The 18,800-nt window shown below is 41.5% G+C and overlaps 1 protein-coding gene across 3 annotated transcripts; it reads left to right on the forward strand.

The window, feature by feature from the left end:
• The first annotated feature begins 1,094 nt into the window (after positions 1-1,094).
• Positions 1,095-9,712, forward strand: LOC137325015 (GTP-binding protein Di-Ras2-like). Of its 3 annotated transcripts, XM_067989717.1 has the most exons (3): positions 1,095-1,281; positions 3,076-3,140; positions 8,699-9,712. In XM_067989717.1, the coding sequence occupies exon 3, from the start codon at positions 8,809-8,811 to the stop codon at positions 9,403-9,405; it is 597 nt and encodes a 198-aa protein (XP_067845818.1). In that variant the 5' UTR covers positions 1,095-1,281; positions 3,076-3,140; positions 8,699-8,808; the 3' UTR covers positions 9,406-9,712. The 3 variants fall into 3 exon arrangements, with proteins under 3 accessions (XP_067845818.1, XP_067845819.1, XP_067845820.1); XM_067989718.1 differs by lacking the exons at positions 1,095-1,281; positions 3,076-3,140 and adding an exon at positions 4,952-5,081; XM_067989719.1 differs by lacking the exons at positions 1,095-1,281; positions 3,076-3,140 and adding an exon at positions 5,193-5,568.
• Positions 9,713-18,800: the final 9,088 nt, after the last annotated feature.

Raw genomic sequence — 18,800 nt, forward strand, 5'->3', positions numbered from 1 at the left:
GCATATGGTGTCCACTGGTACGTTCGATGCCTTCCGCGACTGGTAGATACTGCAGGAAGAAAAAGAAAGATTTGCATTTATATAGCACCTTTCTTAACCTCAGGACGCCCCAAAGCGCTTTACAGCCAAAGATGTACTTTTGAAGTGTAGTCACTGTTGTAATGCAGGAAACCTGGCAGCCAATTTGCGCGCAGCAAGGTCCCACAAACAGCAATGAAAAAAATGATCAGATAATCTGTTTCAGTGATTTTGGTTGAAGGATAAATATTGACCAGGATATCGGGGAGAACTCCACCATTCTTCTTCAAATAGTGCCATGGGATCTTTAACTTCCACCTAAGAGAGAAGGCAGGGCCTCAGTTTAATGTCTCATCCTGAAGGCAGCACCTCCAACAGTGCAGTGCAGCATTGTGTACAAGTACCAGCATAATATATGCTCAAGCCTCTGGAGTAGGGTTTGAACCCAGGTCCTACAGACTCTAAGGCAAGAGTGCTACCATTGAGACAAGCCATACATACACTGTTTAATCAGCAGAGATAATAATGTTATGATTTAGTTTTAATGTAAGCTTCTTTAGTTTTGATTGGACTTCAAGTTCAGAATATTGTATTAGCGGTGCCTCCTCAGAATGAGGGGACACGTAGAGCTGTTTCTCCGTCAGTGTCACCTTCACTGGTTCAATCAAAAATAGGCATGGATGATTATACAGCGCAATTCGGGAAAAGTGCGATGTTTGTTGTTATTTTTATTTTAAATTTGTTACCTATTAATTAATTTGGAATAAAAACAGAAAATACTGGAGAAGCTCAGCATGTCATCAGGTGGGATGTCCGTTTGTCTTTTCACTTGCTGAGCTTCTCCAGCATTTTCTGTTTTTATTTCAGATTTTCAGCATCCGCAGTTTTTGCTTTTGCAACAACGTGGTTTCAATCGAATTGATTTCTCTGTTTCGCAGACTCCATTCGTTTTGACTGAAGATAACTATGGAACTGATTTAGCCAACCAAAACAACATAGTCAGGGATGGGATATATTATTTTGGTAGCAACGCGAACGTATGAGTAACTGTGTCTGCTACACAACATATGACTCTTATTTTGAAAGAGATTGCCATGTTTATGCTGATTTAATCTGGAGTGAACAGACTGGTCGTCCCACTGCCCACACTATGCAGCCCCTCCCCTGAGCTTTCAGGCTCTACACTTTATATAAGAGCAACCCATGTAGCTCTCCAGCCTTCACAGAGACGTATAAATGACGCGATTATTTCTAACAATCCAGGTAAGTTTCAGCAGAATTGCTACTAAAGGCTTGATCTTATGGTGACAGGAAAGAGTGCAATTGTGTTTTTATCTTGTCCTATTACGTTGCTATTTAAATCAGTGGGAGACTGACATCTGTCTTAATAAAAAGGCCATTAACATTGAAGTTACTGCCTTTGTGATCATGGTTTCTACTATTTTATATGTGTGTGTGTGTATGATGCTTTGCAGCAGTCATAACATTACGTCTAACGAGTCGCCTCAGTATATTTTGCCACAAATAGATCAGAGCTGGAATTTGTTGAGGAAAATCCCCAGAACTTTTCAAGTAGGTCGAATTCTCCAGCAATTAATTTAAAATGTTGTTCTTGTAGAACTCCCTCCCCGTCAACTTATTGATCTTCAAACATGTGACTAAATTCTGGTGTGTTGCCATTTATTGAATTTAATCAGTTCAAATCATGTTTTAAACTCTGGCGAATTTCCCTTAAAATCTTCTGATTATTTGCAGGATTTGTCGTTTATCTCACAAACTTCTCAATTGGTTGAATACCAGCTCACTGGATTGTTTTTTGAATAGTCCTTATTTACTGGAGATATTACCTTATGTTGAGGGAATAATACCGATCCTATTTATTCACTGCTACACTATTTCTGTGTTTTTTTTTGGTACATCTGTTTTTCTGAACTTTCAGCTAGGATTAGGTTTGAGCACATGTCCAGCCCAGATTATGCACTGGTACCATGTGCTTTTCCCTAATTGAACTCTAGGGAAAGTAAGCTGTGATGAGGATACAAAGAGTCTGCAAAGGGATATTGACAGGTTAAGTGAATGGGCAAGAAGGTGGCAGATGGAGTATAATTTGGGGAAATGTGAAGTTATTCACTTTGGTAGGAGGTATAGAAAAACAGAATTTTTTTTAAGTGGTGAGAAACTATTAAATGTTGGTGTTGAGAGAGACTTGGGTGTCCTCGTACAAGAAACACAAAAAGTTAGCATGCAGGTAGAGCAAGCAATTAGGAAAGCAAATGGCATGTTGGCCTTTATTGCAAGGGGGTTGAAGTACAAGAGTAGGGAAGCCTTGCTGTAATTGTACAGGGCTTTGGTGAGACCTCACCTGGAGTACTGCGTACAGTTTTTGTCTCCTTATCTAAGGAAGAACATACTTGCCTTAGAGGCGGTGCAATGAAGGTTCACTAGATTAATTCCTGGGATGAGAGGGTTGTCCTTTGAAGAGAGGTTGAGTAGAATGGGCCTATACTCTCTGGAGTTTAGAAGGATGAGAGGTGATCTCATTGAAACATATAAGATGCCGAGGGGGCTTGACAATGTAGATACTGAGAGGCTGTTTCCCCTGGCTGGAGAGTATAGAACTAGGGAGCATAGTTGCAGGATAAGGGGTCGGCCATTTAAGACTGAGATGAGGAGGAATTTCTTCACTCAGAGGGTTATGAATCTTTGGAATTCTCTACCCCAGAGGGCTGTGGATGCTCAGTGGTTGAGTATATTCAAGGCTGAGATAGATTGATTTTCGACCCTAGGGGAATCAAGGGATACGGGGATCGGGCAGGAATGTGGAGTTGAGGTCGAAGATCAGCCATGATCTGATTGAATGGCGGAGCAGGCTCGAGGGGCCATGTGGCCTACTCCTGCTCCTATTTCTTATGTTTTTATCTTATGTTCTGTAGGCAGTTTACAGTCCCGCTTTGGTCTCACCACAATTCTGTCTATAGATTGTAAATTAGTAGGGATTGAAATGTACAGCTTCGCCTCATTAATAAAACTAAACCGCATAATGTTTAAAATTTACAGATATATTTTATACGGCGAGAAAAATATTTGGTTTTGCGCTGACACGTGTCCTCTCTTTAAGTAAGGTAAGCAATTAGGTTTAATAAGTTATTAACCCTTACCTAGAAGTTAATCATTCGTTCCATACTGGGGCAACGCAAAGCGCAACTGTATACAAATATTTGAACAACGCAGATGAATTTACTAATATTTATTGTACACAATCTGTGACACGTTTCAAAAAGAGCTGTCAAGCGATGGACGAGGAATATAGTGAGAACGAAGTGATTAAAATTTACCAAGCACATTTAATATGACTCCATGAAATAGTCCAGTTTCAGATCTGGTTACTTCACCAGCAGTGAGTTGTTATATTCATATATAAATGCTCCGCTTCAAGCTTTACAAGACTTTATGAATTGACTTTTGGAAAGAAACTTCAAAATAAAGCGATTTACATATAAAACGGCAAAAACCGTCGAGAAGCGAAGGATAATGGCACTTCGTTATTTATGCAAACATCTAATATTTGTATTAAATATTTCGATCTTGCTTTTTCAATTTTGCACGTTCTTCACTATCCCAAATTTCTTTCTTTCATTGTGTTCAGCGTTTGTTTATCTTCGCGGTCAGCTTTATAATGTTTGTCCTTCACTTCTTCCGAGAACTAATATATTTGCTCACTAGATTAGTCAGCAATGACTGGAAATTTGCCATTCATGATAGTTTCCCATTCACGTAAGAATGAATCACATTTCTGTTTACTATATCTTGCTTACATATTTATATTAAACTTCTGCCCGATGTTCCCACACAACTAAAGATGGATTTAACTTCCTCATTTCCTTTTTCATTCAGCAGCTCAGTACAATACATTGAACAATATGTAGAATAGAGTTTGTGGGTTATATTCCTCATTAATGTTTATGGATCAGGAGTGAATTGGTGAATAAATTGGTACAGTTCCAAAGCTGTGTCCTGCAGTGTACTCATTTTTTTCTCTCCCATTTTCCCCACCCTTTCCCAAAGACCCTGACTCATTGGACTCTAGCTGAACTCATCCAACTAATCATTCTTCATGTGTGAGACTAGGCATGTAGTGTTGGCAGGCAATTCAACTGTGAGGGGCCATTACAAGATAGATTCAGATGACAGGCCACTCGATCCATCTCAGCTCATCCACATGGACAAAAGACTTGCATTCCTCCCATTGCACCATCTACTGACTCTTGAATAAGTCTAAGGGTAGTGGAGGGAAAACCTATCAAGAAGACCGTTCCAACTGTTGATCACTGTTCTTCCCGATATCTGTCTTAACCTTTCCTCTCACCAGTCTTAACCTATATCCCTTGTTTCCACATCCTGGTATATCTTGAATTCATGTTAACCTTAACTATGCCATTTACTATCTTGTATACTTCGATGAGGCCTCTTCTCAGTCCTGCTTCAAGGCTAAAGAATCCTTCACTCTTTCCTTGTAAAGCAATCATTTGACATAGGAATCAGCCTCATAGATTTTCTCTGCACCACCTCCATGGCTTAGGATCTATACAATCCATAGTATACTTGTGATACCCATTTCTCCTATCAACCTTGCCATTTGCGGAAGGGACTTCAAACACACCGGCAGCGGGCCGGATTATTTTTTGGGTCCAGAAGGAGCACTCATGTTTGTCCTGGGCCTACAAAAAATACAAGCTGAAAATTTGCTGTGCCTTTTTTAGTTGAGTGGTCTCCAGTAGTCCCTTTAAGGATTGCTGGTTAGGCCACTCAATGCCTGGTACAACAACTAAGCTGAGCATGCCCAGTGTAAGCACCACCCATTTGTACTTGAATTTCGCATTCAGGGTTCTACAACCAGTGTAGGATCCCGATTTGCATATTTAAGGGGCGGACACTTACGCCTGTTTCAAATGGGCGTTCTGGGCGACTAAAAGTCGCCCGAGCCAATGTGGAGTTATGCCGTAAAAACGGGTGGCCTTGAGTTGAATTTCTCCCTCTATGTCAACACTGAAGATTAGATGAAGGTGGGTGAAGGGATATGGAAACAGGCTAAATGTGATTGTGACTATTTGCTTGCGTGGAGGGTAATCGTTGACGCAGATTGGTTGGGTTGAATGGCCTGTTTCCTTCTTGTAACTTTTATGTCTTTCTACGTAACCACCATTAACATTCTTTTTCAGTTCCATGAATGGGCTGTTCCACATAGCCAAAAAAATGAATGAAAAACGGGGTTGTTATGTCTGAAAATCGATATGAAATCTTGCTTTTTCCTTTCACGCCTTGTTCAAAGAATTCGAATGTAGAGGGTGGAAAATAAATCAAACCGCTGAAAAGCTCGTCTTATTCTAGCTTAAATGGTATAACAGTTGCAGTTTTTTTTCCTTATTTCAAATGCATTCACTTCTCCCCTGTGTGGGAATGGACTTTCCCTGACCCTGCTTTCTATATGGCATATAGTGTACGCAGGAATTTCTATTTACATTTTAAAAATCTCCATGAAACATGCATGAGGTATGTACAATCAGAAAGGAAAAAAATGTTTTAAATTGGGACCTTTTGGTTGTTATGAAGAGATGTGGTGATGATGTTTTGTTCGATTAATCTTAGTTGTCAAATGATTGTAAATTGTGTCTAATTCTATCACTTCAGTTCTTGTATATTACTCGTTAAATAGCAATCATTGCCAGCTCGTCTGGTTCTGGGAGTGTCTGCCTTGCCGGAGGTAAACAGCTTGTGAGCGATTCTCTCTTGTGCCTTTCTTTTCTTTTTTAAATGTAAAAATACTGTTATTTATTAATCAAATTCCAGAGGTAATGTCTGATCGCCCGCCCGCCCGCCCGCGGTTGTCTATTGCAGGGTATATTTCACCCACTGCTCCGGGGATGTGTGCTGATGTACAACCGATGGCTTGTATTTGTTTGGAAGCTTGCAGTATATATTTGAGCAGTTTCACCGGTGCACTCATCTTAGTTAGAAATCCAACAGTCCCGTGCTTTGAAAAGCTCCTTCAAAGACAGGACAATTTAAATCTTTTTTTAAAGATGCACCGAGGAGAATTATTTGCATCAACCGCTATGTGTGCAGAATGCAATAATTAGCTGTCCACCCTAAAAGACGAAAATAACTGGAGGGATAGAGGAAAACAAGGTAATTAGGGGTGTAGAAGGTAACTCGAGGGATAGAGGAACATGGGAGGCGAGAGACGAGATGAAAGTGATGTGGAGGCTAATTTGGACTGTTGGATGTGGAAATGAGCCGAAAAGTGCATCGCAGGGAGGGAGGAGGCGGGATCGACCTCAGGACAGGATTCTGCAACTGACGTCAAACTGAGATCTCTCCAGTGGTCGTCTTCCCTCCTCCCGCACACATCGCTATTTATTTAGTCATTTCCAGGGAAATCCTTTCCCCGAGGGCGTTTAATCGCCCCTCCCTCCAATTTCAGAAAAAATGGGATATGTGGAACTGGTTGGCATTGTTGGTCCCGACATTCAGAAATGTTCCCACCTCTCCTGAAGGTGCGTTTTCCTGTTGTGGTTCCACTGGCACCAGACACGCGGGTACCTCGACATTCCTCCTGTTTGAGGTGCTCATCATATGTGAATCTAGACAGCGAGTGTAAGCAGACCACTTGTAACCACAGCTAAATCTGATTCTGTTCTCGCCCGACACCCAAACATGCATGCCTTCCATCAGGGGATCGCAGGATTGCGATCTGGAGCAGAGATACTGGCGGATTTTTGACCCATCTCTAATCAGGGGCACCGAGGCCAATTGTAACATTCCAACTGTTGCACAATTGCCATCAATGAACTTGGCACACCCAGAATGGTACCGCGAAACAAACCGTCTGTATGTGGAATGCATTAAAAAATGTCCCCAGCCTCCTAAATGTAGATTGACACTTTAATTTATCATGTGTAATGATCTCAGCGCAGTCTAAAGGAAGATGCTGTTTTTTTCCAGCAGAGGTGTTGATTGGAATATATTATAACTAAGGGCCACTGGTTTACAGTGATTGAAAATGTGAAATTACATTTCCGCTGCATGGGATTCTGTGATTTTTTTTTTGCCAGCATTTTGGCATCACAATCTGCGATTTTTATCCGCTTATAATTAGAGCCACTGGTTTATGATGAATTAAGATAAATTCATGTTTTTTCTTGAGATTACAGGATTTTCTGGGACTTGTACTGATGTTTTGGTAAATTTTGTGATTCTGTCTGTTTCTCTGAAACCCACAAACCAATTGACCTTGATTACAGCTAGGCTTACACTTTTTTCTCTAATGTCTTTGTTTTTTGGTCTACTTGCATTTTTTAACTGAGTGCCATTTTATTGAACTAGAGTTTACATTCACACATATTTAATGAAGCCATTGTATATTTTTGATTACATGGTGCATAGGGTAGGAGCACACTGATACCATCAAATCTCTTGACAGGGTTATGGTTTAGCGATTTGAGGCAATTTGTTTGTTGTTGTTTTCTGGGGACTCGTTGAGTTGTTGGAAGTTGGGGTGGCCTGCCATGGTGGCTGAGATTGTTGTCCTTCTCTCAGTGGATTGGTAGTTGTGCTAAGGAAGTGAGTATTTAACTCTGGCCTCTTGTGTATCCTCCCCACCACTGATGGCTGAGCCTTCAGCCATTCAGGCCCTTAGCTCTGGAATGCCCTCTCCAATCCTCTTCACCCCTCTCTCCTCCTTTAAGACGCTGCTTAAAACCTAACTCTTTGACCAAGCATTTGGACACTTGTTCTAATGTTTCCTTTTGGCTCGGTGTCAACTTTTGTCTGATTACAGTCCTCTGAAACACCTTGGGATGTTTTACTATGTTAAAGGTGCTATATAAATGCGGGTTGTTGTTGTTCAGACTAAATGAGCTTCCAAGAACAGCTCAGATAGCTTGGTATTTTTCCAGTTCTGAACATCATTCATTCTAATTGGGAATGTCCCACATGTGCTTCAAACATAGTTTGTCGTGGGGAGGGCTGTAATCTGCCACAGGAAGAATTGCACCTTCTTGCAGTTACTAGTGAGAATCATCCCAAGGTGTTTCACAGGAGTGTAATCAGACAAATGTTGTCACTGAGCCAAAGAGGGAGATATTAGGAGGGGTGATTAAAAGCTTGGTCAGAGAGGTAGGTTTTAAGTAGGGTCTTGAGAGGTTTAGCGCAGGAATTTCAGAGCTCAGAGCCTAGATGGCTGAAAACATGGCTGCCAGTGGTGTGTGGGGGATGCATAAGAGACCAGAAATGAAAGAATGTAGAGTTCTCAGAGGGCTGCATGGGGTTACAGAGATAGAGAGGGACGAGTCCATGGACGGATTTGAATACAAGGATGAGAATTTTAAATATGAGGCGTTGGTGGACCGGGAGCCAATGCAGGTCAACGAGCACAGGGGTGGTGGGTGATTGGACTTGGTACGGGTTAGGATACTGGCAGCAGAGATATGAATGAGCTCAAGAAAATGGGAGGCTGGTCAGGAGAGCATTGGAATAGTCAAATCTGGAGTTAACAAGAGTATGGATGAGGGTTTCAGCAGCAGATGTGCTGAGGCGGAGAGGGGCGATGTTATGGAGGTGGAAATAGATGGTCTTTGTGATAGAGAGGATGAGACTAATTACATGTTTGTTTTTTTTACAGCTCCACAACATCTGTGGGAATGTAAGGGGCTAGAATCACACATGACTAAAACAATTCTTAATTGCAAAGGATTTATTGTTTATTCATATATCTGCACATAATCTTCAGAAATGCCAGAGCAAAGCAATGATTACAGGGTGGTTGTGTTTGGAGCTGCAGGAGTTGGGAAAAGCTCTTTAGTCCTCCGCTTTGTTAGAGGGACTTTCAGAGAAACATACATTCCAACAATCGAAGATACATACAGGCAGGTAATCAGCTGTGATAAAAATATCTGTACACTTCAAATCACGGACACCACGGGGAGCCATCAGTTTCCTGCAATGCAGAGGCTGTCCATCTCCAAAGGGCACGCCTTCATTCTGGTGTACTCTGTGACCAGCAAACAATCCATGGAGGAACTGCAGCCCATCTATGAGCAGATCTGTCAAATCAAAGGGAACATTCAGAACATCCCCATTATGTTGGTGGGGAATAAGAGGGATGAGACTCAAAGGGAAGTGGAGGCCACTGAAGGAGAAGCTCTGGCCACGAAGTGGATGTGTTCGTTTATGGAGACCTCCGCCAAACTTAACTACAACGTGCAGGAACTCTTCCAAGAGTTACTCAATTTGGAAAAGAGGAGAGCGGTGAGCCTCCAAGTGGATGGAAAGAAATCCAAACAGCAAAAGAAAAAAGATAAACTGAAAGGGAAATGTATCCTGATGTGAAATGCCTGCTATTTAAATCATATCTACTGCATGGTGCAACCAGGCATGGATTTCATAGACTCCTGTGCAATGGGGGCCACTTTTACACAGAATTACTCATTTGAACCTTATAAAAGATTAATGGTTCCTGACAATCCATCAGACTTTTATCAAAGTTAAATATCAAATCCCACCAATGGACGCATTGCATCATCAGCTTTGGTTGTTGGTTGCTGGTTGCAAAAGACATGCTTCTTGCATTTTCATTTTTAAATCATCATTTGCATAAGCAGCTGGTTAATGCAACTGAAATAATAAAAGTTTATCTGCATGAATAATGGTTCGATTTTTGTTTTATTTTAAAGCAGATATTTTACATTTATGTAAACCAGTACATATACATCTGATTGTTGACAAATTAAATATATGTAATGAAATTTATTTTTCTCTACAATTATCTCCCTTCAAGACAGTTACTTGCCCTGGGGTACAACTTCACAGCACTGGCCGCCTTCCTTGCCTGGCCCAAGTGGCCATTCTTTATGCATCAGTTAGACAATGAGTATTGGCATGGTATTTGAACCTGTAAAGCAGCATAGTCCAGCCTGCTCCTGCCCTCACTCAATAGCCATAGATGTGCACTTATCAACAGGGACCACTGGATAGTGATCTCAACTGAGAACCTGGCTGATTGTTGCATTCTTTAGTCCAGAAGAAGTGGCCAAGTGTAGCACCCTAACTGCCGGGCCAGTTGGATTTATCTTTTTGAGGTTGTCTTCTCATCATTCTCCCTCCCTCTTTTTTCCCCCCCGCATCCCATTTCTCATATGATCTCCATACAAATGCAGCAAAAAGTTGGACAGGCAATTCATTCCAGGCTTCTGGCTGGCAGTGACTGAGAGATGACTCTTCCTCTGAATTTCCATCCCTGTTTGTGGAGAGACCCAGCCTCAGCTCAGCACTTCCCCACAGCGGAGATCAGGGGAGTGGGGTATTGAACTTTTGCCCCACCATTTTCATTGTGTCAATGCTCCATTAATAGAATTCTTTCACAAAAATCCAGATTATTTACAAAAAAACCCTAAATAACAACGTATCCATTAATGGCATGTTGATTCAGCACAAACCTGCAATAACATTAATTTTGTCAGATTAAGTGGTTCTGACAAGGATCAGCCTAGAGACACAGCTTATTGAAAGATATTTTGCAATATATTCATTGAAAAAGACCCATTCATTAGTTATATTTATTGCAAGCCTGATATTTATATTTTTTTCTGTAAATACATATTGTAACACCAGTTAAGATTTTAGACTGGTTGACATTTAATTTTTTTTCTTCTGTTGGATGTAGCTTTGTGCAAATCTGAAGTTTCAATTACATGAAAGCAAAATGTTACCAGTGTATTCTAAAATTTAGTTTCAGAAATTGGAATGTCACTGTTTAATAAATCTAGAATTTATTTAGATTTGGTAACATTTTACTTTCATATGTTAGGTAAATCATTTTCAGTTTTTCATAAAATTATCCCTAATATATATGTTTGGCAGCTCACCCTGCGATCAGCTGTTACATATACTATTGTGCAACTGAGCCGTACAGAGAAGAAGGTCTTAGATTTGATCCTCGCTCTGTGCTGAGTTGGCTGATCTTAGCCAGCGCAGTGATAGGACCACAAAAATTAACCTCAGCAGCTCTGGGATGGTGATAAAATTAGATCTGCAACTGAAAGTTATATTAGATTTATCTGTTAGTACTCCTCCTCTTTCCTCCCCCCGCTTTCTTTCTGAAGGTTGGGAGAGAAACTTTGTGTTTTTAGTTCTACCATTGATCACAATTTTTCCCCTCAATTTTCTACCCTCCGGCACTATATTGCGCTGGAGCACAGTACCACGGAGAGCAGCAGTCCTCCAGTACCTCACCCAGGTGGTCATGTGAGTGTTATCAAACGATTTGACTGTGGAGATTTCACAGTCAAGCTCACTCCTCTCCTTACCTAATGCCCACATACACATAGGAGCAAGAATCGTACATGTCTTTTCCCTCCCCAATCCAAGGACACTAAATCCAATTATAATACCTTTACTGCCGGCTTGACCAAGATCATCTAATTCAGCACAGACTTTGAACCCTCAAACTTCGTGGTCTTTATGGCTCAGTAGCACACCATACAGTGCATTCATTAACTGATCCATGAAACCCTAGGTTTCTTCCCCCCCCCCCGCCCCCCCTTATTTCTTCCCCCCCCCCCCCGCCCCCCTTATTTCTTCCCCCCCCCCCCCGCCCCCCTTATTTCTTCCCCCCCCCCGCCCCCCTTATTTCTTCATTAATATTTCTCTTCCTGCTCTTCAACCACAGAGGGCATCACAGCTGAGGTCACCTATGGTCCACACACATGCACTTGTAGGAGTTCCTCGATTACGATCAGGAGCAGGAACTCTGGCTAGTTTTTCTGCTTTCTATCCCAGGTAGGGTGAGTCCAGTTGTAGCACACTACTAGGTGTAATCAGCAAACTCAGCACAGACTGGGGTTTGAACTTGCAACCTTCCTGATCTATTGCAGTGCAGCAATTCACTTTCTTAACCAACTAAGCCATTGGAGCAACCTTGCAATTTTTTCTTTATAATTTTTACATTTATTTGTTTATTGAGCACATAAATATCACTTCAGCGAAGTATTGAAAGAGTACTGCATTGGCAGGGATGCCATCTTTCAGATGAGATTTTAAACCAATGCCCCATTTGCCTGTTCAGGTAGAAGTAAAAGATCCCAGGCACTTCCTTTTAAAGGAGAGCAGGGAGTCGTCTGGTGTCTTAGCCAACATTTGTTCCTCAACCAAAAACAATCTAACTGATCATTGCTGTTTGTGGGACCTTGTGCACAAATTGGCTGCTGTGTGTGCCTACATAACAAGTGGGTGCACTTCAAAAGTAATTAATTGTCTATGAAGTATTTTGGGATATTCTTTCTTTTATTATTTTCTTCCAATTTTCCTCATTCCCTTAAGGATGTCAATCTCCAGTCAGGAGAGCAATTATTTGAACAAAAAGCAAAATACTGCAGATGCTGAAAATCTCAAACAAAATGAGAAACCACAGGAGACACTCAGCAGGTCAGGCAACATCTAAAGAGAACCCACGAGCCAGCTGACATTTCAAGTATAAAACCTTTCGTCAGAACTCAGCAATGTGAGCAATTATTTGATTTTACTTCATTTAGCCTTCAGATTACCTTCCTCCCTGTGGAAGTGTTCTTGCATTTGGCTGCTCTCTGTGATGGTCAAGACCACCAGTTCACCTTGCAGGGACTGCAAGCACAAACTCATTGTTAGAATTTGGGCACTCAAAATACCTTCTCACATGCCTAGCACAAAGAACTGTTTCCACAGGCAAGCCCAGACTTATACAAACCGAAACATGAATTTATGCATGGGGTAATCTGGGAGGCAGCATGCCTGGAAGTGAAGAGTAAACTCCTTACATTGCTGATAAACACTAGACCAGAAAATCAAACGTCCTTGCTCTGCCAGCAAAAGTCTGGCAGTAGGAGGCTTCCAGCCGCCAGAAACCAAAGGCATGGAATTCTTCCAAAATCATGGGGAAGGCGTAATGTCCATAGTCGGGGTGGGCGGCCTACAATGTACAGATGCAACAGTGGTGCCCATCCAACTCCTGTCTGGAAAATCAGGTCTACATGATGCCACTGGGCCCCCTGCCCAACTTCTGCTCTGCCCCCACTGGAATTTTGGCCTTACTGAATTTAGTATGAGATACTTCATGCTCTCTGGAACTTAAACAGAAATAATAATCATCTATTTTAGCTTACAGCAAGAGTAAACTATCAATCAAGTTTATAACCAACTGTAACTAGCTGAAGCAAGAGCAAACACAGCAGATTTCATTGGAGTACAAAAACTAACAGGGCCGAAATTCTAGGGCTTGTGGGGGGTGAGGCTGAAATGTGGTGTGATCCCAGTTGGGGGCCGCAATTTGGGGCAGAACGCCAATCCCCGTGGAACTGTAGATGGAAATTCTGCTATTGGGTAGGGGGGGGTGGTGAGGAGTGGAGGGATCAAATATCTTAAGCCTGCCACCCAGACATTTCCTGTGAGGATTAAAATTTTAATGTTTGGCCTGATAAGGGCCTCGAGCTTGGTGCTACTCCAATTTTCTTGCACCTCATTAGGACAGGCATCTCTGTTGTACCTCTACAGGTGTGAGCTACTTGCCCGGAGTACATAAATGACCCCATCCTCACTATTTAGGATGAGGTCAACAGCTACACCTTCAGTCCCTTACAAGGGTCTGTGGAATTTTAGGCCCATAGTTCATGTTCCAAAACAACAAAATCGTCTCAAAGTCTTTGAGGATTGCTGTAATGAGACTGAATTGGTTCGGTATCGGTAATATGAAGTTCATCTGTTAAATTAAGTATTCACAGAGTATTCCTGCTAACCTCTGCTGGTCAATAACCTGGCAAAGCAGATATCCACTAAAGAACTAGATACAAGCAAGAACATAGGAACAGGAGTAGGCCATTCAGCCCCTCGTGCCTGCTCCGCCATTTGATAAGATCATGGCTGGTCTGTGATCTAACTCCATATACCTGCTTTTGGCCCATATACTCTCCCAAGTATACCCATTCTCTCCTTTGAATTCCAAACTGAGATAAAAGAATATCAAAAAGATGTCATTCACATTAGGGTTCATATTGGTTTCCCAGAAACCTGTTTCCAGCCACCCACCCCTTTAAATGAGGCCCCAAGCTGTATGATCCATGTTTGGAGGTCTGCCTGATGGGACAAATAATCACAAATGACTAAGTCTGCTCCTATCTCACAGACAAGTAATCAATAATAAGTGTTTCTGTTATCTACATGGATTTAGCAATTAATACTTGTTAAGCAGCCTACCTATTCAAAGATATCTCATCCGCCTCTTTAAAGTGACATTAATACTGTTAACAAATAAGTATATTCTGGTGATCCATCCAATCTGTTTCCAGTCAACAGTAAACAAATTAACACAATAGCAAAATACTGTGGATGCTGGAAATCTGAAATAAAAACAGAAAATGCTGGAAACACTCAGCAGGTCAGGTGCCAACAATGGAGAAACAAAGTTAACTTTTCAGATTGCTGACCTTTCATCAGAACTGCCATCATCAGTAAACAAATTAAAGTGATTACCAGCTGGTGAGCTACCAAATGCCATAAACAAATAAAAAAAATAACTATTTTATGATTAGAAACAAAACAGCGCCTTGATCCATCACGCCCATGTTCTAGTTGTTCAGAGACAAACTTCAAGTTTTGATTTTTTTTAAAAAGAAAATATTTTCTCTCCAGTTTCTCTGCCATTTTTCTCCCCTTCTCTTCCGAACATGTTGACTTCTTGCTCTGGTATGATTCCATTGGTGCCGGTTGTCCTCCAGCAATGGGCTATTCAACCTGGAGGTGGCCCTCGGCGGGACAATGCAACTGAGGTTCACACAGATAACTACATAACAATAAGGAAAGGCTGGCCATTTCCCCCACCCTAATCCACACAGTAAAGGTCACTTGTGATGCCCCTACCATTCCCCAGCTGAGATCAACTAACTCAGTGCAGATCAGGAATCTACTCTAGAAGTTTCTTGGTCTGTATGGCTTTGCTGCTCACTAGATACTTGTTGAGTCATCAGAGGGGCAAGCCCTATCATTCAAGGTGATGAATAATTTGAGAGTTAATAGAGACTTTCAGAACTTCAGACTGTTCTGATGTAAGGGATTAGGATAGAGTTTAAAGGGTAAGAAGGATCAGTTTTCTTCAAGACAGGAATGCATGAACAAAATTCTAAGGAGAAATAAAGGTGAACTGGAAGTAAGAATAAATCAGATGGTATTGGACAGAGAAGTTCAGAGGCATATACCTTGATGAGAATGGGAGGAATGTCATCAAGATGAGATCCTATATTTTCTGATATAGGTGCAAATTAGGCCTAAATGCTTAGAAGCCGGCTTAAATGGAATTGTGCTGAATTTTCTGAGGTCAGCTCATTAGCACAGTTCCAGGTGCAGATTAAGGTGGGTGCAGGGAGCACACTAGTGGTGGCAGCAGAAAATGCATATAAGTGAAACTCAGAAGAATAGGGACAATTAAAGAGGAGTGTCACACCAGGGGGAATGAAAGCACAGAGTGACAAAAAATCTGAGAGTCTTTCTAAAGGCTCAAAAGGCATCTCAGCCTTTCAAAAGTCTGAAGGGGGAGCAGACTAAGAAGCTACAGGAGAAAATGAAGGGAGAAGAAACCCAAGAAGCAATGTGAAGTGTTTAAGCCCAATTACCACCCAAGCAAATCACCCCCACTATAAAGGTGGTGGTGCTGAACCTGGACAGTGCCCCAGGTAGGACAAGATTGGGATGGTGAAAGGTCACACATGAGTGTTATTCTGCAACACTGTTTTGGCTGGGAATTACTTTCAATACTTTGAAGCTGCAGTATTTGAGCATTTTAAGGTACTTTGTGAAACTTGCTGAGAGTTTAAAAGAAGCAGTGCATAGTGAAATGATGGATTTCTCTCTGGGGATTTCATTGTTCCTTGGCTTTGAGGAGGAGGATGATAAGGACACGGAGGAAGAAAGGATGGAAGCCAAGAGAGCGCAGCAGCATACACTCAGGCAACATCCGACATACAGATATCCACCTAGCAGGATCTACATGAAGGTCCTATCTAAAATCCCCTCTTGGCCTCGCCACTCCCTATCTTTGTCACCTCCTCCAACTCTACAACACCCCTGAACTCTCTGTTCCTCTGACTCTGTCCTCTTGTGCATCCCCAACATCTTTCACCCCACCATTGCCTTCGGCCCCTGAGGTCCCACATTCTGGAATTTGCTCTCTAAATCCCTCTGCCTCACAATCCTCCTTAAAACCCATTTCTTTGACAAAGTTTTTGATCCCCCTCCTAATATCTTTGCCCATTTTTTCTGATTATACATATGAAGCACTTTGGGACTACTTTCTACGTTAAAGTTACCATATAAATGCAAGTAGTAGCATTTGTATTTTTCATGCAGGCAGTTTTTTTTAGAAAGCTATGGTTTCCCTGATATCAGAGATTTGTCAGCTGTTGGAAGCTGACTTGCAGCCTCTTTTCACCAGCCTTTTCTGCGACTGTGAAGTTGTGACATTAGTCACATCAGTCTGTTTTTTAGCAGGGCATTGCTGTCTTAGACAGTCAGGAATGCCTCTGAGTTTATTCAGTTCTATGTGGACCAAGCAAAGCAGAAATAGAGAAAATTGGATGTGGAGCTATTCCATCAGCTCCCCATCACTTAACACTTCAGGCATTTTCTACTGGAAGTGACGTTGGGCGTTTAATACCTACACCCAAAAATAGGCAGGTGTATTATAATCACAGGTAAATGAGGAAAATGCAATATATATCCCATCATTTTCATCCAAGCAATGCTGGTTGCAAAGAACACCTGTGTGTCCCTGAAGTCCAGCATTGCTAAGGGCCTCGGGAGACTCCAATTTTAAATGACTGGTTTTGACAATGCTATCGATCACAGAACAATCTATTGCATTGCAGAAATTTGGAGAAAGGGCAAATGACAAGTTTGTAATATTTTTCCCTGGGACCGTGGAGGCCCGCTGATACTGCAGTAAGGCACCACAGCTATTCCACATCTCTTCCCCACCCCCCCCCCCCCACATCAACTTGAGACAGGTGCCCCTGTGGCATCATAAGTGGTCCCTGTGCCAAACCAAAATATTTAAATGATCCTGACCAGGGAAATAAGCTGGGGTCAGGTGTGTGGTCAAGGGGAAGGCTAAAGTCCCCCATGTTAGATCTGCCCCCATTGTAGCAGACTAGAAATTCAGGGGCAGTGTATTTATTCACAGACATATCAGGGAGCTCCAGAAACAGTAGATTATAGGAAATCCTTTCTTCTGTCTTGGGATTCCTGTGAGTTGCTGGAATCTCCCAAAAGATGAAATCAGTGCAATATCTCAGCTTACACTATGAGTCAGAAATGCTGCATTTATTAACACTCAGTTTCAGTTTAGACCCTTTTATATGCAGAGAAAACTAACAAAAAAACCTCTAACATATAAAGAGACACATTTTTATTTTCATAAAGCAAAGGAAAATAGAGAGTAAAATAATCTATGCAAACATCTCAGAAAATAGTTCATTTTTAAAAAAGAAAAACAGCTTTAACATGGTTTAGCCTTTAAACATTAATAATTCTGACAGTGCCTCCGGGTCGTGATAGCTGTGAGTTTGTGTAGGCGTCTGAAAGTAGGCCAGGGAGCACTTTAATTATATGTGTTGTTTTCCTCCATACTAATGCCTGCTTGCCACCCACTTAGGAACAAGTGCCAGTATGTGCTATACATTCAATGAAGTTTCCAAATTACAATAAACCCTGCAATTAATATCTCTATGGAACAATGTGGCTATTACATGTATTTTGCTGTCTATTGAGTCAAATACTTTTTCAATAGTGATTGTTGCAGCCTTTTACAGTTGCATCAGTCATCATCAGTGATGGAATTCAATCCATTTTATTCATTTTTAAAATTTTATTCAGTATCCTTTATAAAAATTTTTGTTTCAGGTTTATTTATGTTAGTGCTGGGCAATGGAATAGTTCCCATCTCAGACATCTAAGCCTAGATTCTCTGATTGGTAACCCCAATTTCTAGGAACAAAGTAGGTGTTACTGATTGGAAAATGGGTCAGCGATCTTCTCCCAGTTTTTGTATTAAGTGCATTTCTGGTTGGGGAGGAGGGGGTTGATGGGTGCAGGAAGTTCCTGCTTGAAATAGGTTAGAGTATAATTTGAATATTTTAATGAGGTTCTGATGACATCACTTAGATGGCCATGCAATTTTCCTACATTACAACAGTGACTACACTTCAGAAGTACTTCAGAGGCTGTAAAGTGCTTTGGGACATCTTGAGGTTGTAGAGTCTTTCTTTATTCATGCATGACTAACACCATATAAAATAGGCATCCAGGATTGCTAGGGACTGAGCTGTATTTAGAAGTTCATTTAAGGAGCCCAGTAACAAGATTGTTTTTTGAATTTTCAAGCCACATCTCAACCATTTTTCTTTTTCCTCTTGTCACTTGGGTGTTGAGCCTTTGTGCCAATTGATGTGGTGTAGCCTTTTTCCCCCAACAGTACAACAATAGGCATCCCAATGGGAATCTCCCTAAATCTATGTTTTTTGGAGGAAGAAGAGGAGGATCAATGGAGGTTGGCAGGCAGGTCAGAATGTATCAGAGGCACCCTGCATCCACTGGACAGTACCCCTGCAGCAGAATCTACAGGCAGAGGTAAACTTATCTCCATCTGTCAGAGGAACATTGCCTGTGGAGGCTTCAATTTACTAGAGATGTTGTGATTGAGTTGTGTG

Source organism: Heptranchias perlo, chromosome 9, assembly GCF_035084215.1.
Source record: "Heptranchias perlo isolate sHepPer1 chromosome 9, sHepPer1.hap1, whole genome shotgun sequence".
Lineage (NCBI taxonomy): Eukaryota > Metazoa > Chordata > Chondrichthyes > Hexanchiformes > Hexanchidae > Heptranchias > Heptranchias perlo.